The sequence below is a fragment of the Calliphora vicina genome, chromosome 1 (genome assembly GCF_958450345.1).
Source record: "Calliphora vicina chromosome 1, idCalVici1.1, whole genome shotgun sequence".
Lineage (NCBI taxonomy): Eukaryota > Metazoa > Arthropoda > Insecta > Diptera > Calliphoridae > Calliphora > Calliphora vicina.
In genome coordinates this window covers 126,011,109-126,027,483 of record NC_088780.1, presented here as the reverse complement: position 1 = coordinate 126,027,483, position 16,375 = coordinate 126,011,109, and the positions used below count along the sequence as shown (strand labels likewise).

The 16,375-nt window shown below is 30.2% G+C and overlaps 2 protein-coding genes across 2 annotated transcripts in view; one reads left to right on the top strand and one right to left on the bottom strand.

Annotated features, from left to right (window-relative positions):
- Positions 1 to 2,270, top strand: part of LOC135963798 (GILT-like protein 3) — a 30,879-nt gene extending 28,609 nt beyond the window's left edge. Inside the window, exon 6 of the mRNA XM_065515785.1 lies at positions 2,258 to 2,270. The gene's annotated coding sequence lies outside the window, so the exon portion shown is untranslated. The remainder of the gene's footprint in view (positions 1 to 2,257) is intronic.
- On the bottom strand, positions 1,746 to 16,167 carry LOC135963796 ((E3-independent) E2 ubiquitin-conjugating enzyme). Its single transcript, XM_065515782.1, has 11 exons — positions 15,583 to 16,167; positions 13,845 to 14,098; positions 13,562 to 13,775; positions 12,550 to 13,470; positions 12,342 to 12,490; positions 9,060 to 9,495; positions 8,898 to 8,987; positions 7,424 to 8,793; positions 7,012 to 7,349; positions 6,723 to 6,950; positions 1,746 to 2,347 (listed from the first exon to the last, which is right to left on the bottom strand). The coding sequence occupies exons 1-11, from the start codon at positions 16,051 to 16,053 to the stop codon at positions 2,142 to 2,144; spliced, it is 4,677 nt and encodes a 1,558-aa protein (XP_065371854.1). The 5' UTR covers positions 16,054 to 16,167; the 3' UTR covers positions 1,746 to 2,141.
- Between the last annotated feature and the right edge of the window lie 208 nt (positions 16,168 to 16,375).

Below are 16,375 nucleotides of genomic sequence, written 5' to 3'. Positions count from 1 at the left end.
TAAATGTTACCCATACCCTCATAATGTGTTGCATTTTTAACGATCACAATAGAATAAAATCATTACCATTTATGTAATTTTCTTTTATGTAGCTTCTAAATTAAAAAAAAACTATACTTTTTGCTTACATAAAAAGTGGTGCATTTCTAACCCTTTGATAAAATAGAGGGTGAAACATGTAGCATATATTCAGGGTTTTACGGTAACATTATTAGAAAAGAACACGGCCAAACTACATTTTTTTTCAGAAAAGAACACAAAAAAGGGTAAAAGGCAGAATAAGTTCATCATTTATACCAGAAAAGAAAACACCATAAGTGTTGAACAATAAGCTTGTGGTTTTTAATGCGGTTTCCGCTTCTCAGGTAAAATGCAAATTAAAAGAAGCGGTGCGGATTTAAATATAATTTATATATTGTTGTTTGTATTTCATAGTTATTTTCTCTTCTTATTCCTTGCCTTTCACAAACAAATGTGAGATTTACGGTGTTTAATCGTAAAATATAAGCGATGGAGAGAGGGTAAAAGATGAGCGCTTTAGAGAAATCGCAATGACAACCAGAACTATCAGATATTGAGATTTTTCGCGAGTTTTATGTCGTTGGCGATGAAAATTTGGGTTTGGCGCCATGAAGATTTTTTGCCGATAAATAATTGAATTTTTTTGGCTTTAAAACTGGGGCCGAATTACGGAATTCGTGATCGAATGAGCTATTGTATATAAAAATTATTACGATATTGAAATTAAAATAAAATGAACTAAATTTCTTGCACGAATCGAATGTCATAATCTTAAATCGAATGCGGTAAATGTAAATGCTCAACAATTATAAGTTGATTTATTGCTAATATTTTGAAAGGTATAAAAAGTGCCAAAATACAATAGTCATTAAAAACGTAAGTGCCAATAATCATTCAATTCTGACACAAATCCCATCACTGGTCCGCAATAAATTAAAATCTATTTTATTTTCATTGACATTTCTTTAAAGCTCTCATCGTTTTACTCTCGCTCTCAGTTAGAGTGGCCATGATTTTCTGGAATAGCTTGAATAGACGAATTTCCAAGCTTCAGATATGACTATTCCAACAGAAAAATATACTTTTTGTGTAGATTACTGTGTAGTTATTGTATCATCACTCAAAATTATATATAGACAAATTTTATAATAATTTAACATAAGTATATTTGGCATGCCATGATTATTTGTTTAAATAAATTCTTTAAAAGTTAATACAAAAAAGAAACAATATTTTAAATGGGAATATATTGAAAAAGCGAATGATTTTAACGGATTTTGATTAATATCTAAAAACAAAATATAATTTAATAAAACAAAAAAATATATATGAAAATAAAATAAAACAATAATAATAACTATAATTAATAACAAAAAAGTATTTCAAAAAAATGGACTTAGCACGTTTGCACACTAAGCTAACGATATGAGAAAATTTTATAAATAAATAATTATAATAGTGAATACAAAAATATTAATTTAATACTGCTTCAAAAAATAAATAGTTATGAGAATTTCTATACTTTTCATTTAGGCATTTCTTTTCTTTCAATGGACGCAAAACGATTTTTAAAATAGTTTTATTACAAATTTCATGAAAAATTAAAAACGAAAAGAACAAATACAAACAAAAATTGTTTCTTAAATTACAATATTAATAAAAAATATTTTGTAAATATGTTTTAGTGTTTTTAATAAAGCATTTTTAACTATCATAAAAAGCGACAATATTTTTATTATTTAATTTTTTTTTCATTTTTTTATGGAATAATTTTTTATGAGATTATTTTTTTCTTTGATAAGATAATATTATTTGGAATAGCTAATAAAATATAGTAGAGTATAATATTATAAATTTACTAAAATATACAATATTATATTATTAAGTTTTAAAGTGAAAATTTTACTTTAATAATAGAAAATACACAACATTTTTTTATTTTTTTTTAATTTAAATTTTTCATAATACTTTTAATAAGTGCTATTAGTTGCTGCCAAGGCGTTAGCACCATAGTTTTTCTTTTATTTCGTTTATTTTTTCTTTTGTTTTTATTCTTTGTTCTAAAGGCCTATAATTGAAATTGAATTCGACTAAGTTGGTTTTATTTTAATAAAATAAGGCTATTCAAATGTATTTGTTGTTGTTGGTTTAGTTGTAGTTTCCGTTTTCTGTGTTGCTGTTGTAGTTTCATTTAAATAGTTAATTCTTTGTTTGAAACTTTCTAAAAGTCCAGCCAAAGTTAAACAAAAACCACGACTTGCCGGTACCAAAGGAAAGTCTGGTAAAGGGTATAGTTTGCTGGCCGGTTCTACATGTTCGCTGGTATCTAAAAGAAAAATGTGGAATAAAGAGAGTTTTTTTTAAATAACCGCCTGTTTTTAACAACAATTGTTTTTATTTTAATTTCATAAAAACACACACCCAAATTTTACTCAGTTGCTGTATTTCAAATGTATGCTTTTCAGATTATCAATTATGAATTAAAAACAAACAAGAAACCCCCAGTAACACGAAGTCTGGTTATGTTTTAACTAATAGTTATACTGACAGTTTAACTATTAGTTAAGGCATAACCAGACTTCGTGTTAAGAGTGCTATATTTGGCTGAGCCGAATCTTATTCGTATATATAATTTTAATTTTTATATTTGTCCCTGCTGTGTAAAACGAGTGATTTAAAAAATGAATAATGTACATTAATGTACATTTCTATAACTTGTGAGAAGTTTTCAAATCGAACATTTTTAAAAATTCTAATAAGCATGCTGTTTTTAACAGGATGATTTAGATAATTTTTCAATTTCTTTTTTTATTTTATATTTCTGCTTCACATTGAACCAAAACAATCAATCATATCCTTTGAAATATTTTGCCATACCCTTATAACCGCATCTGATAAAGCTTCCTTTGGGATTGAGATCTGGTTATTGGACAAAAATTGAACATTTTTTTCAGTTAGTATAATGCTCCCTTCGATCAAAAAATTAATACTTTGACCCACTGTAAAAAAAAATTCAGACCAGCTGGAGACTATAAGTTTATTCTACAAAAATGATCTACTTAACATGCCCTTTCAGAATTATAGTGTCGCTATTCTGTTCCAATCAAAAAATCTAAATTTTTTGGACATTGTAATTTAATTTAGCATGAAATTACCGTTATTATTAAAATATCGTTGCAGAATAGCAAATACCGTTATCGCTAAGCTATAGTTACTGAAATAACTACAATTACCGTTACTGCTAAAATACCATTACGGAAATAATCCAAATTAGCGTGCATTACCTTTTAACCAAATGCCGATAGCAGAAGAGAAATTTTCATAATATATTTTTACTCGCATACGGAAATAGCCGCCAATTTAAAAACAAATTTTTTTGTCTGAAGTTTATCCTATTTAGTCGTTCAACTCTGTTGTAAAACAATTAAATGAAACTATTTTGCTACTACTCATGGAAAAGTTGCAGTCAAATTTGGATAATAATCAGAACAAAGTATATTATTTTAAACTAGCTGACCCGATAGACGTTGTCCTGTCCATATTAAAATAAAAAAAATTTGTGTTCGATTTGTGAGAAGCTGTTTAAAATTAGTAAAAATAGTCAATAAGTGAAAAAAAACGTATTTTTGAATGATAATTGGGTTGGGTTATGTTTAATTTACATTTGATTTGAACATATACAATGAATCTTATGGTAATAGAATAAAATATACATCGTTACTGAGAGACAAAGAACTAAACATCATCACAGATCGAGCTCCTTTTCTTGATTAAACGCTTATTGGCCAAGTTATTAACGAATTTTGATATTTTGAGTTTTTATATAAAAAAAATCGATTTTTGGTCAGAAATATGAGTGATCACAGATCGAGCTCCTTTTCTTGATTAAACGCTTATTGGCCAAGTTATTAGCGAATTTAGATATTTTGAGTTTTTATATAAAAAATCGATTTTTGATCAGAAATATGAGTGATCACAGATCGAGCTCCTTTTCTTGATTAAATGCTTATTGACCAAGTTATTAGCGAATTTAGATATTTTGAGTTTTTACATAAAAAATCGATTTTTGGTCAGAAATATGAGTGATCACAGATCGAGCTACTTTTCTTGATTAAACGCTTATTGACCAAGTTGTTAGCAAATTTAGATATTTTGAGTTTTTATATAAAAAATCGATTTTTGGTCAGAAATATGAGTGATCACAGATCGATCTGCTTTTCTTGATTAAACGCTTATTGGCCAAGTTATTAGCGAATTTCGATATTTTGAGTTTTTATATAAAAAGTCGATTTTTGGTCAGAAATATGAGTGATCACAGATCGAGCTGCTTTTCTTGATTAAACGCTTATTGGCCAAGTTATTAGCGAATTTAGATATTTTGAGTTTTTATATCAAAAATAGATTTTTGGTCAGAAATATGAATGATCACAGATCGAGATCCTTTTCTTGATTAAACGGCAAGTTATTATATAAAAAATCGATTTTTGGTGAGAAATATGAGTGATCACAGATCGAGCTCTTTGTCTTGATTAAACGCTTAATGGCCAAGTTATTAGCGATTTAGACATTTTGAGTTTTTATATAAAAAATCGATTTTTGGTCAGAAATATGAGTGATCACAGATCGAGCCCCTTTTCTTGTTTAAACGCTTATTGGCCAAGTTATTATCGAATTTATATATTTTGAGTTTTTATATAAAAAATCAATTTTTGGTCAGAAATATGAGTGATCACAGATCGAGCTCCTTTTCTTGATTAAACGCTTATTGACCAAGTTATTAACGAATTTAGATATTTTGAGTTTTTATATAAAAAATCGATTTTTGGTCAGAAATATGAGTGATCACAGATCGAGCTCCTTTTCTTGATTAAACGCTTATTGACCAAGTTATTAGCGAATTTAGATATTATGAGTTTTTATATAAAAGGATAGATTTTTGTTCAGAAATATGAGTGATCACACATCGAGCTCCTTTTCTTGATTAAACGCTTATTGGCCAAGTTATTAGCGGATTTAGAATGTAAACAACACTGAAATTTTTTTAATTAGATTTTTAAAGTTTAGGAATCTCTTTATTTTTGTATGACAACGAATGAGTAATTTTATTTGTTATGTAATTTTATTTCAATTATCTCGTTTTTGATTTTTAATTAATAACACTCTGCTACAAAATAACACTTTTTGTCAGAGCTTGAAAAACGACCTAATGGGGGTTGTAGGGCTAGGTGAGGGTATACTAAAACCATTTTGAATGATTTTGAAACACCCTCAAAACTTTGAGTTAGGTTTAGGGTAGGTTGTAGTACTTTAGTACCTCTAACTCACACATTTTTATACCGATTTAAAAATTGTAAACAATTATGGATAGGCAAAGAATAAGGCTTTCATAAAATGTATGCATAAAATTTATTTTCCAAAATTTTTTTCAAGTTTTTATAAAAAGTTTCGCTTTATTTTTCTTAGGAATTTTGCTACGAACATTTAAACAACAAATTAGCCAAATCGGTGTAGCCGTTTTCCGATTTTAGATACAATTTTAGAAAATAGTGGGCGTGTTCAATTTTTCATTCCGTAAAAACCTATGCTGGACTACGACCAAAATTTAAAAAAAAAAAATTCTAAATCGGTCCGGCCGTTCTCAACTGATGCAATTACAAACAAACGTCATTTGATTTTTATTTATATTGTTACGAAATTGTACTTGAATTCAAATAAAACAATTTTAACGGCTGATTTAGAGTTGCATGATATGGGGGTGTTTCTCCTCTTCTGGTGTCGGTCCAATATATTGGATTAAGAACAAAATATGCACTCTGGACTACGTAAATATATTGAAAATCATGCTTCCATTTTCTGAGGAAGAGATGCCCTTTATTTGGGAGTTTCAGCAGGACAATGGTCAGAAGCACTCCTCAAAGATGGCAAAAGACTGGTTTGCTGTCAACAAAGTACCTCTTATGGAATGGCCTTCGCAGTCACCGGACCTTAACCCATTGGAACACCTTTGCGGAGTGCTCAAGAGGAAGCTAAAGGGTTTCAGTCCAAAAAATAAGGACGAATTATGGGAACAAATCCAGGAAGAGTGATTTGACATTGACAAGGACGTTTGCATAGAAATTGATTGATTTCATGAGTCGCAGATGCAACGAAGTTGTGAAAAACAAAGATAGAGCAACAAAATATTAAAATAAAATAATTTTTTAACAAAAAATCAAAATATGTGCCTCTAAAAATTGAATCCTTTTACGCGTTTCTGTTATTTTTTCCAGTAAAAATATTGACTCTTTACATTGTTAGTCATATAACGTATTAAAATATAAATGAAAAGAAGAATGATTATGTTTTTTCTTATATTGTATGTCTGATAAACAAAACTGCATATAATTTTTTGTTGGTAAAACTAAACTTGACTAATATATAAACAAAATTTAAAAAAAAAGCACTCGTTTCTATTATTTTTTCCAACACTGTATATACATACATATGTATACTTGGTAATAGCTCATGTTTTTGAAAGCTGAAATTACGGAATATAGTTATTTGACCCACTCTATATACAATATGTATATTAAAGGCTCGCAAATGCATACACAAAGAAATTTAAAAAAATTATATGTATGTATGTAATTGCCCTTACCGCTTATGGTGAAGGCTATAAAAACTGTAATAGACATTATAGAATTTCATTCAAATTGACTTACCTGGATCGTGCTTAGCATTTCCGTTGGTATTCGCATTTTTCTGTTTCGACAATTCCATCCAACCCTTTATACGTTCATACATTTTAAGGCCGTTCTGTCTGTAATGACTTTGTATTTCATCACGGAATATTTCGGGAGAATTTTGTATTAACTTCGTAGTAGCCTGTACCATTTTAATAATGACCATTTCATTGTACATGCGAGAATTTTCTTTGCCTTGTTGAGTGGCTTTATGAAATTATTCACAATTAACATATAATCAACAAATTGTAATTGATTTGATTATTACCTTTTTGTTTTTCATAGCCAGCTTCATTGAAGTAGGGTTCTGGTACTAATATAAGACCTTGTATGGAAACAATCACTTGTAACAGTGTGCTGTTGGGACCCCAAATTTCAGTGTCCTTGCCCATCCAAGTGCCCAACAATGAAACACACACTTTGCCATCTTCATAAAGATTGGGATTAAGACGATCAGAACAGTAGCTAATGTAGTGACACAGTGGTGGAGTTTTGGGATAATCACGGCCCAGCTGGATGTCAAAGAAAAACATGCCATCCTCATAGGGCGTATATTTGGGACCCTCAATCATAACACTTAGCAAATCCATACGATCTTCATAAACTCTATTGTTTAAAATTAAAAACATATATAGTTTACAAGTTCTTAAATAATTTTTAAAAATAATAAATCGCCTTACTTTACATATACACCAGGAGGTAAGGACGTTTTCAACATACGATGTTCTCGTTGCACAGCCTTGTAGTATTGGTGAGTATTATTTGGATGGAAAATGGTTAATTGATATTTATGATTTTTAGGAGCATTGGAGAGAACTTGAAAACATTCCTGATTGACATTTAATACATTAATACCAGCTTCCAATATAGCATTAACTGTCGTTGTTGGAGATAAGTTAGACGAATCCGTGGCAGGTTCTAAGGGATTTGGTGTTGCTGCAGTAGTGCTGTCTTCAGTCACCTGTTTGGCTGCTGTTACAACTTCTTCTGTTTTAACAACCTTCTCCTCATTTTTATGAGATTCTACAGTCACTTGATCGACCTCAATATCAATTAAAGTTTCTATGGTCTCATCATCATTGCTAATTAAATCAATCTTTAAGACCTCACTCAAATTCTGTTGATCATCTTTATAATATTTCTCACATATTTCATTGAGACACTTGACCAATTGTTCATTAAGCAATGAGCACAAACGTACACATACCAATTCCGGAACTTCCTCAGTCAATTCTATACTACTACTTGACTGATTAATTGATTTGGGATAATCGTTTGGCTTTGTGAGGGAAGTATTCGTATCTATATTGATTAAATCCGAGGAACTAGTGTAACTGGTAGAACTACCATCACAATTTTCATTACGAGAATAATTGCCAGAGTCATTTGACGTAGCAGTCAAATGACTTGTTTTCTCAAAGGCCTTCTCGATATTCATCATTACCGAATTTAAGAGTTGATTCTTTTCAGCATTGTATTGTTTATTTTTATTGGGAGAAAATTCCAATGAAGGCGACAGATTTGTCTCTGCGTTAGGAGGACTGTTGTGTTTCTCATTATCAGTAGTTGCAGCGGCGATTGGCACATCTTCTTCCGTCTTTTTAGTTTGAGGTTCTTTAGCTGCTGCTGCTGGAGAACAGCGCCTTTTAAGAGATGACGAAGAAGTTAATTGAGCACTCGCGTTAGTGTTATGATTATGACTGTTGGGACATTTGAAAGGCGTTGATGATATAGTTAAAAGTAATCGAGGAGTAAATTCCTTTGATGCAGTCGCCGAACTTGCTGCCGATATGTTTTCCAGTTGTTGTGATTGATGACATTTGTGTTCACCACCAACCCCAACACCATCTCCATTATGGCTGAAGTTGTTTTTACCAACACCTGATATTTTTAACACTATAGCATTGTATTGATGTTGGTGCTGTTGCTGATGTTTATTGGGACTTGGAGAAGTGGCTTGTAAAGTGTCACTGAATAAACGATTTTTTTGTTCTTGTACACGTTCGTTTATTGACTGAGATCCAACTTTGCGAACACGTTCAATAAGACCCTTAGAGGTAGAGAACAAAATAGTAAAACAAAATCGAAGGTGAAGATTAAAAAATGAAGATGCAATTCCTCTATGTCGTTTTAAATCTTATAAAATAGACTCACCATAAAATGATCTTCATGGAAGAAGTTTGTATTTAAAAGACGATCTAAAAAGCGACAACTTTTATAAACCGTCAACAATTTACGCATTACCTAAAAATAATTTAACAAAACCAGAAAAAAAAATTAAAAAGTAGTTCCTTTAACAAACATTTTCCAATTTACCTCTGGATTTTGTAAATTTGGACTTATATTGAAAATCTCCTGCAAACGAGCAAGAGCCACACGAGCTTTTTCGATATTCGTTAAAATATGTGACTCAGCTATGGACAATTTAAGACTGCTGCCACCACCACAACCCACTTCGCTATTTTCCGATTCCGTTTCCCATGAATCCTCTGAGGCATGACTAAAATCGATTTGATCCAATTGCCCCATTTCGAAAAGATCCTGTGGCCAACACAGGCTAATGTGACCATCAACCCACCACACCTTAACACGACCATCAATATAATTATCAATAACTTGACCAGCTGTACAGTTGGCATCTTCACCAACGAAATTGGCCACACGTATAACCATGGTTCCGGGACGATATTGAAAATCTGGCTGATCTTTTAGATCGTAAACACTACATTCCGTTTCACCATTGTATGAGGGTCTGGCAAAGACAGAATGGTAAAATAATATAAATATTTGTTTGTTTAATTCGTTATATATGTATATACCCGTCACCACGATGTCACTAACAAAATTTTATAAAGAATCAAAATTTTGAATTACAATTTTTCTTTTTTATATATTTGATCATCAAAGTTTGTTGCAAACATTTTTTCAAATTAATTTACCCTTCACCATAAGTGGTAAGTAAGAGTATACAGTGGTTGACAAAACAATGGAAACTTTTCCAAATATAACCTGAAATAATTTTTTAAAAAATTTTAACATTTTTGTAGTATTTTATATGTATACTTTTATTAACTTAATTAAACAAAAAACAAAGGACATAATTAATTAAATTCTAAAAATGGGAAAACAAAATTAAAAGATTTCTTTATTACGGCATTGACAAAACAATGGAAACTTAGGTATTATTTTAACAAATATATAAACAAAATATTGAGTTAAACTTTGCAATAACTCAATATTTTGTTGGGTATCCATTATTTTTTATAACTTCTACACATCGACGATGCATTGAACCAATTAAAGAGTCAATGGTCTCCTTTGAAATATTTTGCCATTCCCTTATAACCGCCTCCGATAAATCTTCCTTCTTGGTGTAATTTTGGGTCCTTATTTTACGATCTACAATTTCCCATAGATTTTCTTTGGGATTGAGATCTGGCGATTGGGCAGGCCACTTCAAAACACGTACCTCGTTGGATTGTAACCACTCGGTTACAACCCTAGGGGCATATTTTCCTCAGCGTATGGATACATAACATCGTTTAATACGGTTCTTTATCCTATAGCTGTCATGGTATCCATTATAATATGAATTGGGCCCATACCTTGTCCTGAAAAACATCCTCATACCATAATATTGCCACCGCCAAACTTTACAGTCCTATTTGTGTACTTTGGATCTAATATTTTTCCCTTTGGTCGTCTTACAAATGTTCTCCCATCATTGCCAAATTGTAGACGAGCAGAATGGTTCTTTTTAGAAATGAGTGGTTTTTTCACAGGACGATAGCAACCAAGAACAGCCTCATTTGCCATGCGACTAACTGTTCGGGTACTTATTTCTAATTTTAGGCTATTAACAACCTCTCGAGGAGTTATTGTTGGGAATTTCTTGAACTCTCTCGCTATTAAATTATCTTGTCTAGGAGTAGTCTTCCACCTAAATGTTGAGTTTTTACAGAACCGGTCTCACAAAATTTCTTTATAAGTTTTGAAACTGCTGATGTATTTATTGAATATTTGTCACAGATACTTTTTTGTTTTAAACCAGCTTTAAAATCGTTAATTATTTTATTTTTTTAAGTTTTCACAAATCTTAACTTTAGCCATTTTCGTTAACTTTGAAAAAAAGAAATTATGCGAAAAACTTAGAAAAAGAAATTGTAATTAAAAATAAAATAACTGTAAACAGGATGCTTTTTACATCGTTCTTTTAAATATTATTTTCGTTTTACACTTCTTTCTTGCAGAAGTTTAAAAGTTTCCATTATTTTGTCAGTAGCGAAATAGTGAATATTTTTAATTTTGATCCCTTTTTTCAGAATACAATTAATTATGTTTGTTTTTCAGGTCATTTATATAAATAAATCTATACAAATAAAATACTAAAAAAAAAAAATTTATTAAAAAAAAAAATATTTTAAATTTTGGGCTACATATGGAATATTTGAAAAAGTTTCCATTGTTTTGTCAACCACTGTATATGTACATATATTCTGGATCGTTGTAAATACCGGATTCGATATAGCCATGTATGTGGAAGCTCCCAAATAACTTACATAAATTATTGATATGTAAATATACAATGAGCCTCAAAAGTGAGTAAACACCAAAAATTATTTGATTTTTTTTAAGATAATGAAAATCCTAGAATCTATCCACCGATACAAATTTTAAAGTTTCGGTTTGTTGGAGATTTAGTTGAATAATAGATTCGGTTCTGAAAAAAAAGATTTAAGTCGAAATATAATGATTTGTATGATATTAAAAAATCAAAAAATTCACTGGTGTATACTCACTTCTGAGGCTGTGTGTATGTTTAATTTAATATTTAATTTAGTGTTTAATATCCAAATTATTTTAAGCGATTGCAAATCGATGTAGTAGTATTAGTTAGTGAGTAGTTTGTAAGCCATAGTTGGCCCAATGGTTTTGGTTAATAAATTGTATTAATTATCAAAAATATATCCGTTATATATCATTACCATAGACAATATGGAGTCTAATGATAGACATTTCAAAGACCTTTCCAACGACGTATAAACGCCATAGAAATTCGAACCGACAATGGGTAAAAATCGGGAAAAATATTTTTAACCCAATTTTTCACTAACAAATTTTCTTTTCACAAAAAACTTGTAAGATTCGGCACTAAAAAATTTTTTCTACAAAAACATTGAGGGTATTCATTTCAAAAAAATTTAAAATTACACTGATTATTTTACACTTTTAAAAAACAAGAAATGAAAAAAAAAGTATTTTTTTTTGGAATTTTGTTCAAGTTTTTGTTGTGTAAAAATGTAAAAAGATCAGAGTGTAATTTTCCATTTTTTTAAAATGAATAACCATATTATTTTTCACCAAATTTTGTGAAATTTTCAACAAAATAGCTTTAACAATTTTTAAATTTTTCAAATTTGTTCAATTTGCTTATCTACAAATTGTCAAAAATTGCTTATCTTCAATATTTTAACAAATAATTTTTCACCAATATTTTTCTATACTACAATAACATGGTGAAGGATACAATTAGGCACGGGCGAAAATACTTTGTTCCTAATTTGATTTAAAAAAAATATATATATATAAAATAATTACTTCGGCTCATCGGCATTTGAATAAGTGGTAAACCATTTAACGTGAGCTATTCTACCCTGATGATCTACGGTTTGTATGACACCATAATCACGATGATTAAAATCTGGATCTTCTTTTGCGGATATTACAAAATCTCCCGGGAAAAATTCCTGAAAATTTTCAATTTATTAATAATAAAACTCAATGATAACTACTTGCAAAAACTCACATGATTATCCAAATGATGTATGGGATACAATTGCGTTGAGGGTATATCCGATTCTATGGTGCCATCTTGCCACACCACCGTAGCAGTACTATAAACCAACAAAGCTTCCGTGACAAGTTCATCGCCTTCTTTGGGATTGAAATCCGCACAAGGTTCGGCTAAAAAGGGTTTTTTGAAATTTTTGCGAGTCTTTTTCTTTAGCTGACGTTTGGTCAAATGCTTGGGACTCGTGTGGGGCGAGGGACTTGAACACGTTGACATTGTTGTTGTAGTACTAATACAATCTTCCGTATATTGTTTGAGATTCTCAACGAAATTATCAATATCCATGGCATTAATATCACATTTATCTTCATCAATTTCGGCCTCATCTTCTGTGGAAAGCCACTCGGCATCTGCATCTGCTTCGGTATCCTTATTACTTTTCGGTGTAAGTTTGTCTTGTGGGGCCATTTCTTGTGAGGTTTCCCTCTTACCCAATTTATCGCCTTTAAAGAGATTTCTCTTCAATTTATTGCTCGTTTTGTCGTCAAGACTCAAACTAAGCTTTTTCTTGAATTTCTCATAATGATGGTGAGAGCCGGTCGTGCCCGTTGAGCCGGTAAAAGAGGTGCGCACAAAGATTTTTTGATTTTCCTCCTTTTGTTGTTGTAGAATTTGTTTAAATTTCACTGACTGTTCCTTGTCCCAGTCGGTTTTCTTGACTAGTGTATCACAGGAAGAATAGGTTAAATAATTACGATCAACGATTTGCAGCATACAGGATTCGAACAGATTTAAACGTTTCAAACGTTTTAGATCATCGCCCGTTACACAGGGATTCGGTTGTACGGTAATGTCATCTAAATTTGTCTCATCCGATAGAGCTTTACATTGCCAATTAACCCAAACGCAATCGGTGTAAAGATTTTCTATAGTAAACTTGGGGAAATAATTGATGTTTTTAATTAAAGTTATACAATTTTTCATTTCATTTATTTCTGTAATTATTAAAATTATTAATTTAACTTACCTTTCTGGTTAAGGGTTTACCCTTTTTATTTGTATGTAGTGGTATATCGGGCGTTAGAATTTTTATATTCTCCATTGGTGGTAGACTGCCTATAATCGTATTGCCGGGATAAAAAACTTTGGGATTAAAGATGTCGCGTTGACGACGTGAATATAAATCTTGAAAATTATAAAAATCATTTGATGAAATTTCAATACGACATCCTGAGGCCGTTCTGTATGAAAAATATTTTATTTACTTATTATGTTTTTAAAGTTCTATAAGTTTTTTATTTGTATTTCACCTTAGTATGGCTTTTTCTTCCACATCTTTTGTGCTGCCCATCCATGAATCCAAACAAACAGCACCATCGCGTTGCCAGTTAGAAATAACCCTTAAACGCTCAGCGTTTACATTTTTAATAACAAATTTGGTTCCTAGCACCTTTACGTCGGCCTTCATGTTGATATCACGACAATAGCCTCTTTGGGTTTCTTTTCCCGGCACTAAACGTCTGACCACATCACCAGGCATTAAAGTCCGATCGGCTAAGCCAATCTAAAAACAATTTATGATAAACATTTCGAAATCTTAAATCTATTCAATATTTTCCAAACATAATCTCCTAAAAGTGCTATTTTTTTTTTTGATAAATTCGAATCAGTCGAAAAGAAAAAAAATTAATTTTTCATAATTTTCGATATAACAGTAATAAACAATCAGCCCAATCATGAATAAAAAATTCCGCGGGAGTTTGTTCCCCGGGAGTTTTTTCCCATTGAATTTGAATAGGAAAAATGAGAAAGGGAAAAAACTCACGCGGAATTTTTATTCATAATTGGGCTGAATATTAAGAATAAGGTAGAAACCCTTTAATTCTTTCATTTGATATATCGTTACCTTAATATAGAAATGCTCTAACTCGTGTTTTTTAAGTCTAGATTTTTTGGCTAAATATGATATATGAGCTGACCATTTATCGAAATATGTAAATGAAAATCTGGTCTTACAAAAAAATACGAGTTAGGCCTTTCTATATTTATATAACGATATATTTACTTAAAATAGAAAAAGTTTATAAAATTTTGTTATTCATACCATGATACAATAATTGTAGAAGGTACAGTGAGCCGCAAAAGTGAGTATACACCAAAAATTATTGGATATTTTTTAAGATAATGAAAATTCTAAAATTTATCCATGATTAAAATTTTAAAGTTTCGGTTTGATAGAGATTGGCTTGAATAATATCTTTGGTTGTGAAAAATATAGATTTAAGTCGGACTATAATGATTTTCATGATCTTAAAAAATCAAAAAATTCGCTGCTGTTTACTCACTTTTGAGGCTCACTGTATATTATTGTGTCATGGTTATAGGTACTTGACAGGATACTGAAATTCCAAGTCTTAAAATTAAAAAATGTTTGGCTTGATTCATTCTGATATGGAAATTCCAAATCAGAAAATCAAAAATAGTTTTAAAAAAATCGCGCCAAATATACCTACTGTATTTCCCGAAATTTCCCGAGAATTTCTAAAAAAAAATATTTTTGAGTAGGAATTTAATTGGACAGGAAGAACTGTTAAAAATAAAATAGGTATAAAATACAAATTTTATTTAAATAACCTACAAATGAAAAACCACAATTCATATAAAATCAAATATTTACATATCAAAATCTAGCCTAAAAGTTTTCATATAACCATTACTTTGAACATTTTTAATTCGATTTGAAATGATGTCCTTTTGAATGGTATTTCAAAAGTATTATGGGTACTTGATCTTTAAAAGCAACTACGATAATAATTAAAAACTCAAATTAAATACATAAATATACAAACGAAATGTTAAGCCAGATAATTTTTTTATCTTGCTTTGAAATTCCCTAAGAAAATCAAAAAGAATAAAAAGGAAAAAAACTTAACACGCGCTTATTTACAGTTATCCTTGTACAATACCACTACAATTGCATAACTGTATAACACAAAAACAAAAAAATTAACAATTTAAAAAAACAAATAAAATTAAATTCTCACTTACCGAATTTTCCGATTGTATGGTATCCCTAAATTCAGGATACCAAACAACACGTATTTCACCCTTATCTAAAATTTCATCAAATTCATCGTCCTCGTCACCTGAATATGTACCAGGTGTTTCAAGGACTAACCCAAATTTAACGCGACCTTTCTTATCAATACGAAATATTTCATCTTCAAAAAAATATTGGCAATCACCAGATGTCGACTCATCTACGCGCGCTTGTCCAGCATTTGCACTTTTATGGGGAGAATTCGTTGTGTGATTTTCTTCTGACAACAATTTGGGTGAGGCTCCTGATTTGTTGTTGATTATTTTAGTTTCATTCGAAGAAGTTTCTGATGATTCATTATTATGTAGTTCGATATTTTCTAAGTTGGAAAATTCCTTATTTATTGATTGGACGATGTTGACATTATTTTTTAAATTATTGGACTCCTCATTCGTTGTGGAGGTCACTTCCGTTTCCATTATATCGATATTTTGCAAATATTTATGCTAATTATACTTTAATTTTTCTTATTAAATATTAACAGTTTTTTTTACGTTTCATAAATTAATTTTTTACACTTGTATTTTTTAGATTTTTTATAAAATATTTCTTGGCCAAAAAGTTAACGGAATTAATTTTTTTGGCGATACTTGCAAACGAAAATTTTATTAAAAAAACGAAGACTAAAAAGCAAAGAACAGACAAAAAGAAATTGGACAATGACATATTGAGTTGCCAAGTCATTTGTAAATACCTAATATATCTCTTGACAAAATTGTGTTTTTGCACAGACAACTTTGT

Bases quoted from the DNA above. Each gene is read 5' to 3' on its own strand.
- LOC135963796 (XM_065515782.1), bottom strand. From the start codon at position 16,053: ATGGAAACGGAAGTGACCTCCACAACGAATGAGGAGTCCAATAATTTA. The intron at 13,776-13,844 runs GTGAAATACAAA...TTTTTCATACAG, and splicing joins GAAGAAAAAGCCATACTAAG to AACGGCCTCAGGATGTCGTA. The intron at 8,794-8,897 runs GTGAGTCTATTT...TCTACCTCTAAG, and splicing joins TCCATGAAGATCATTTTATG to GGTCTTATTGAACGTGTTCG.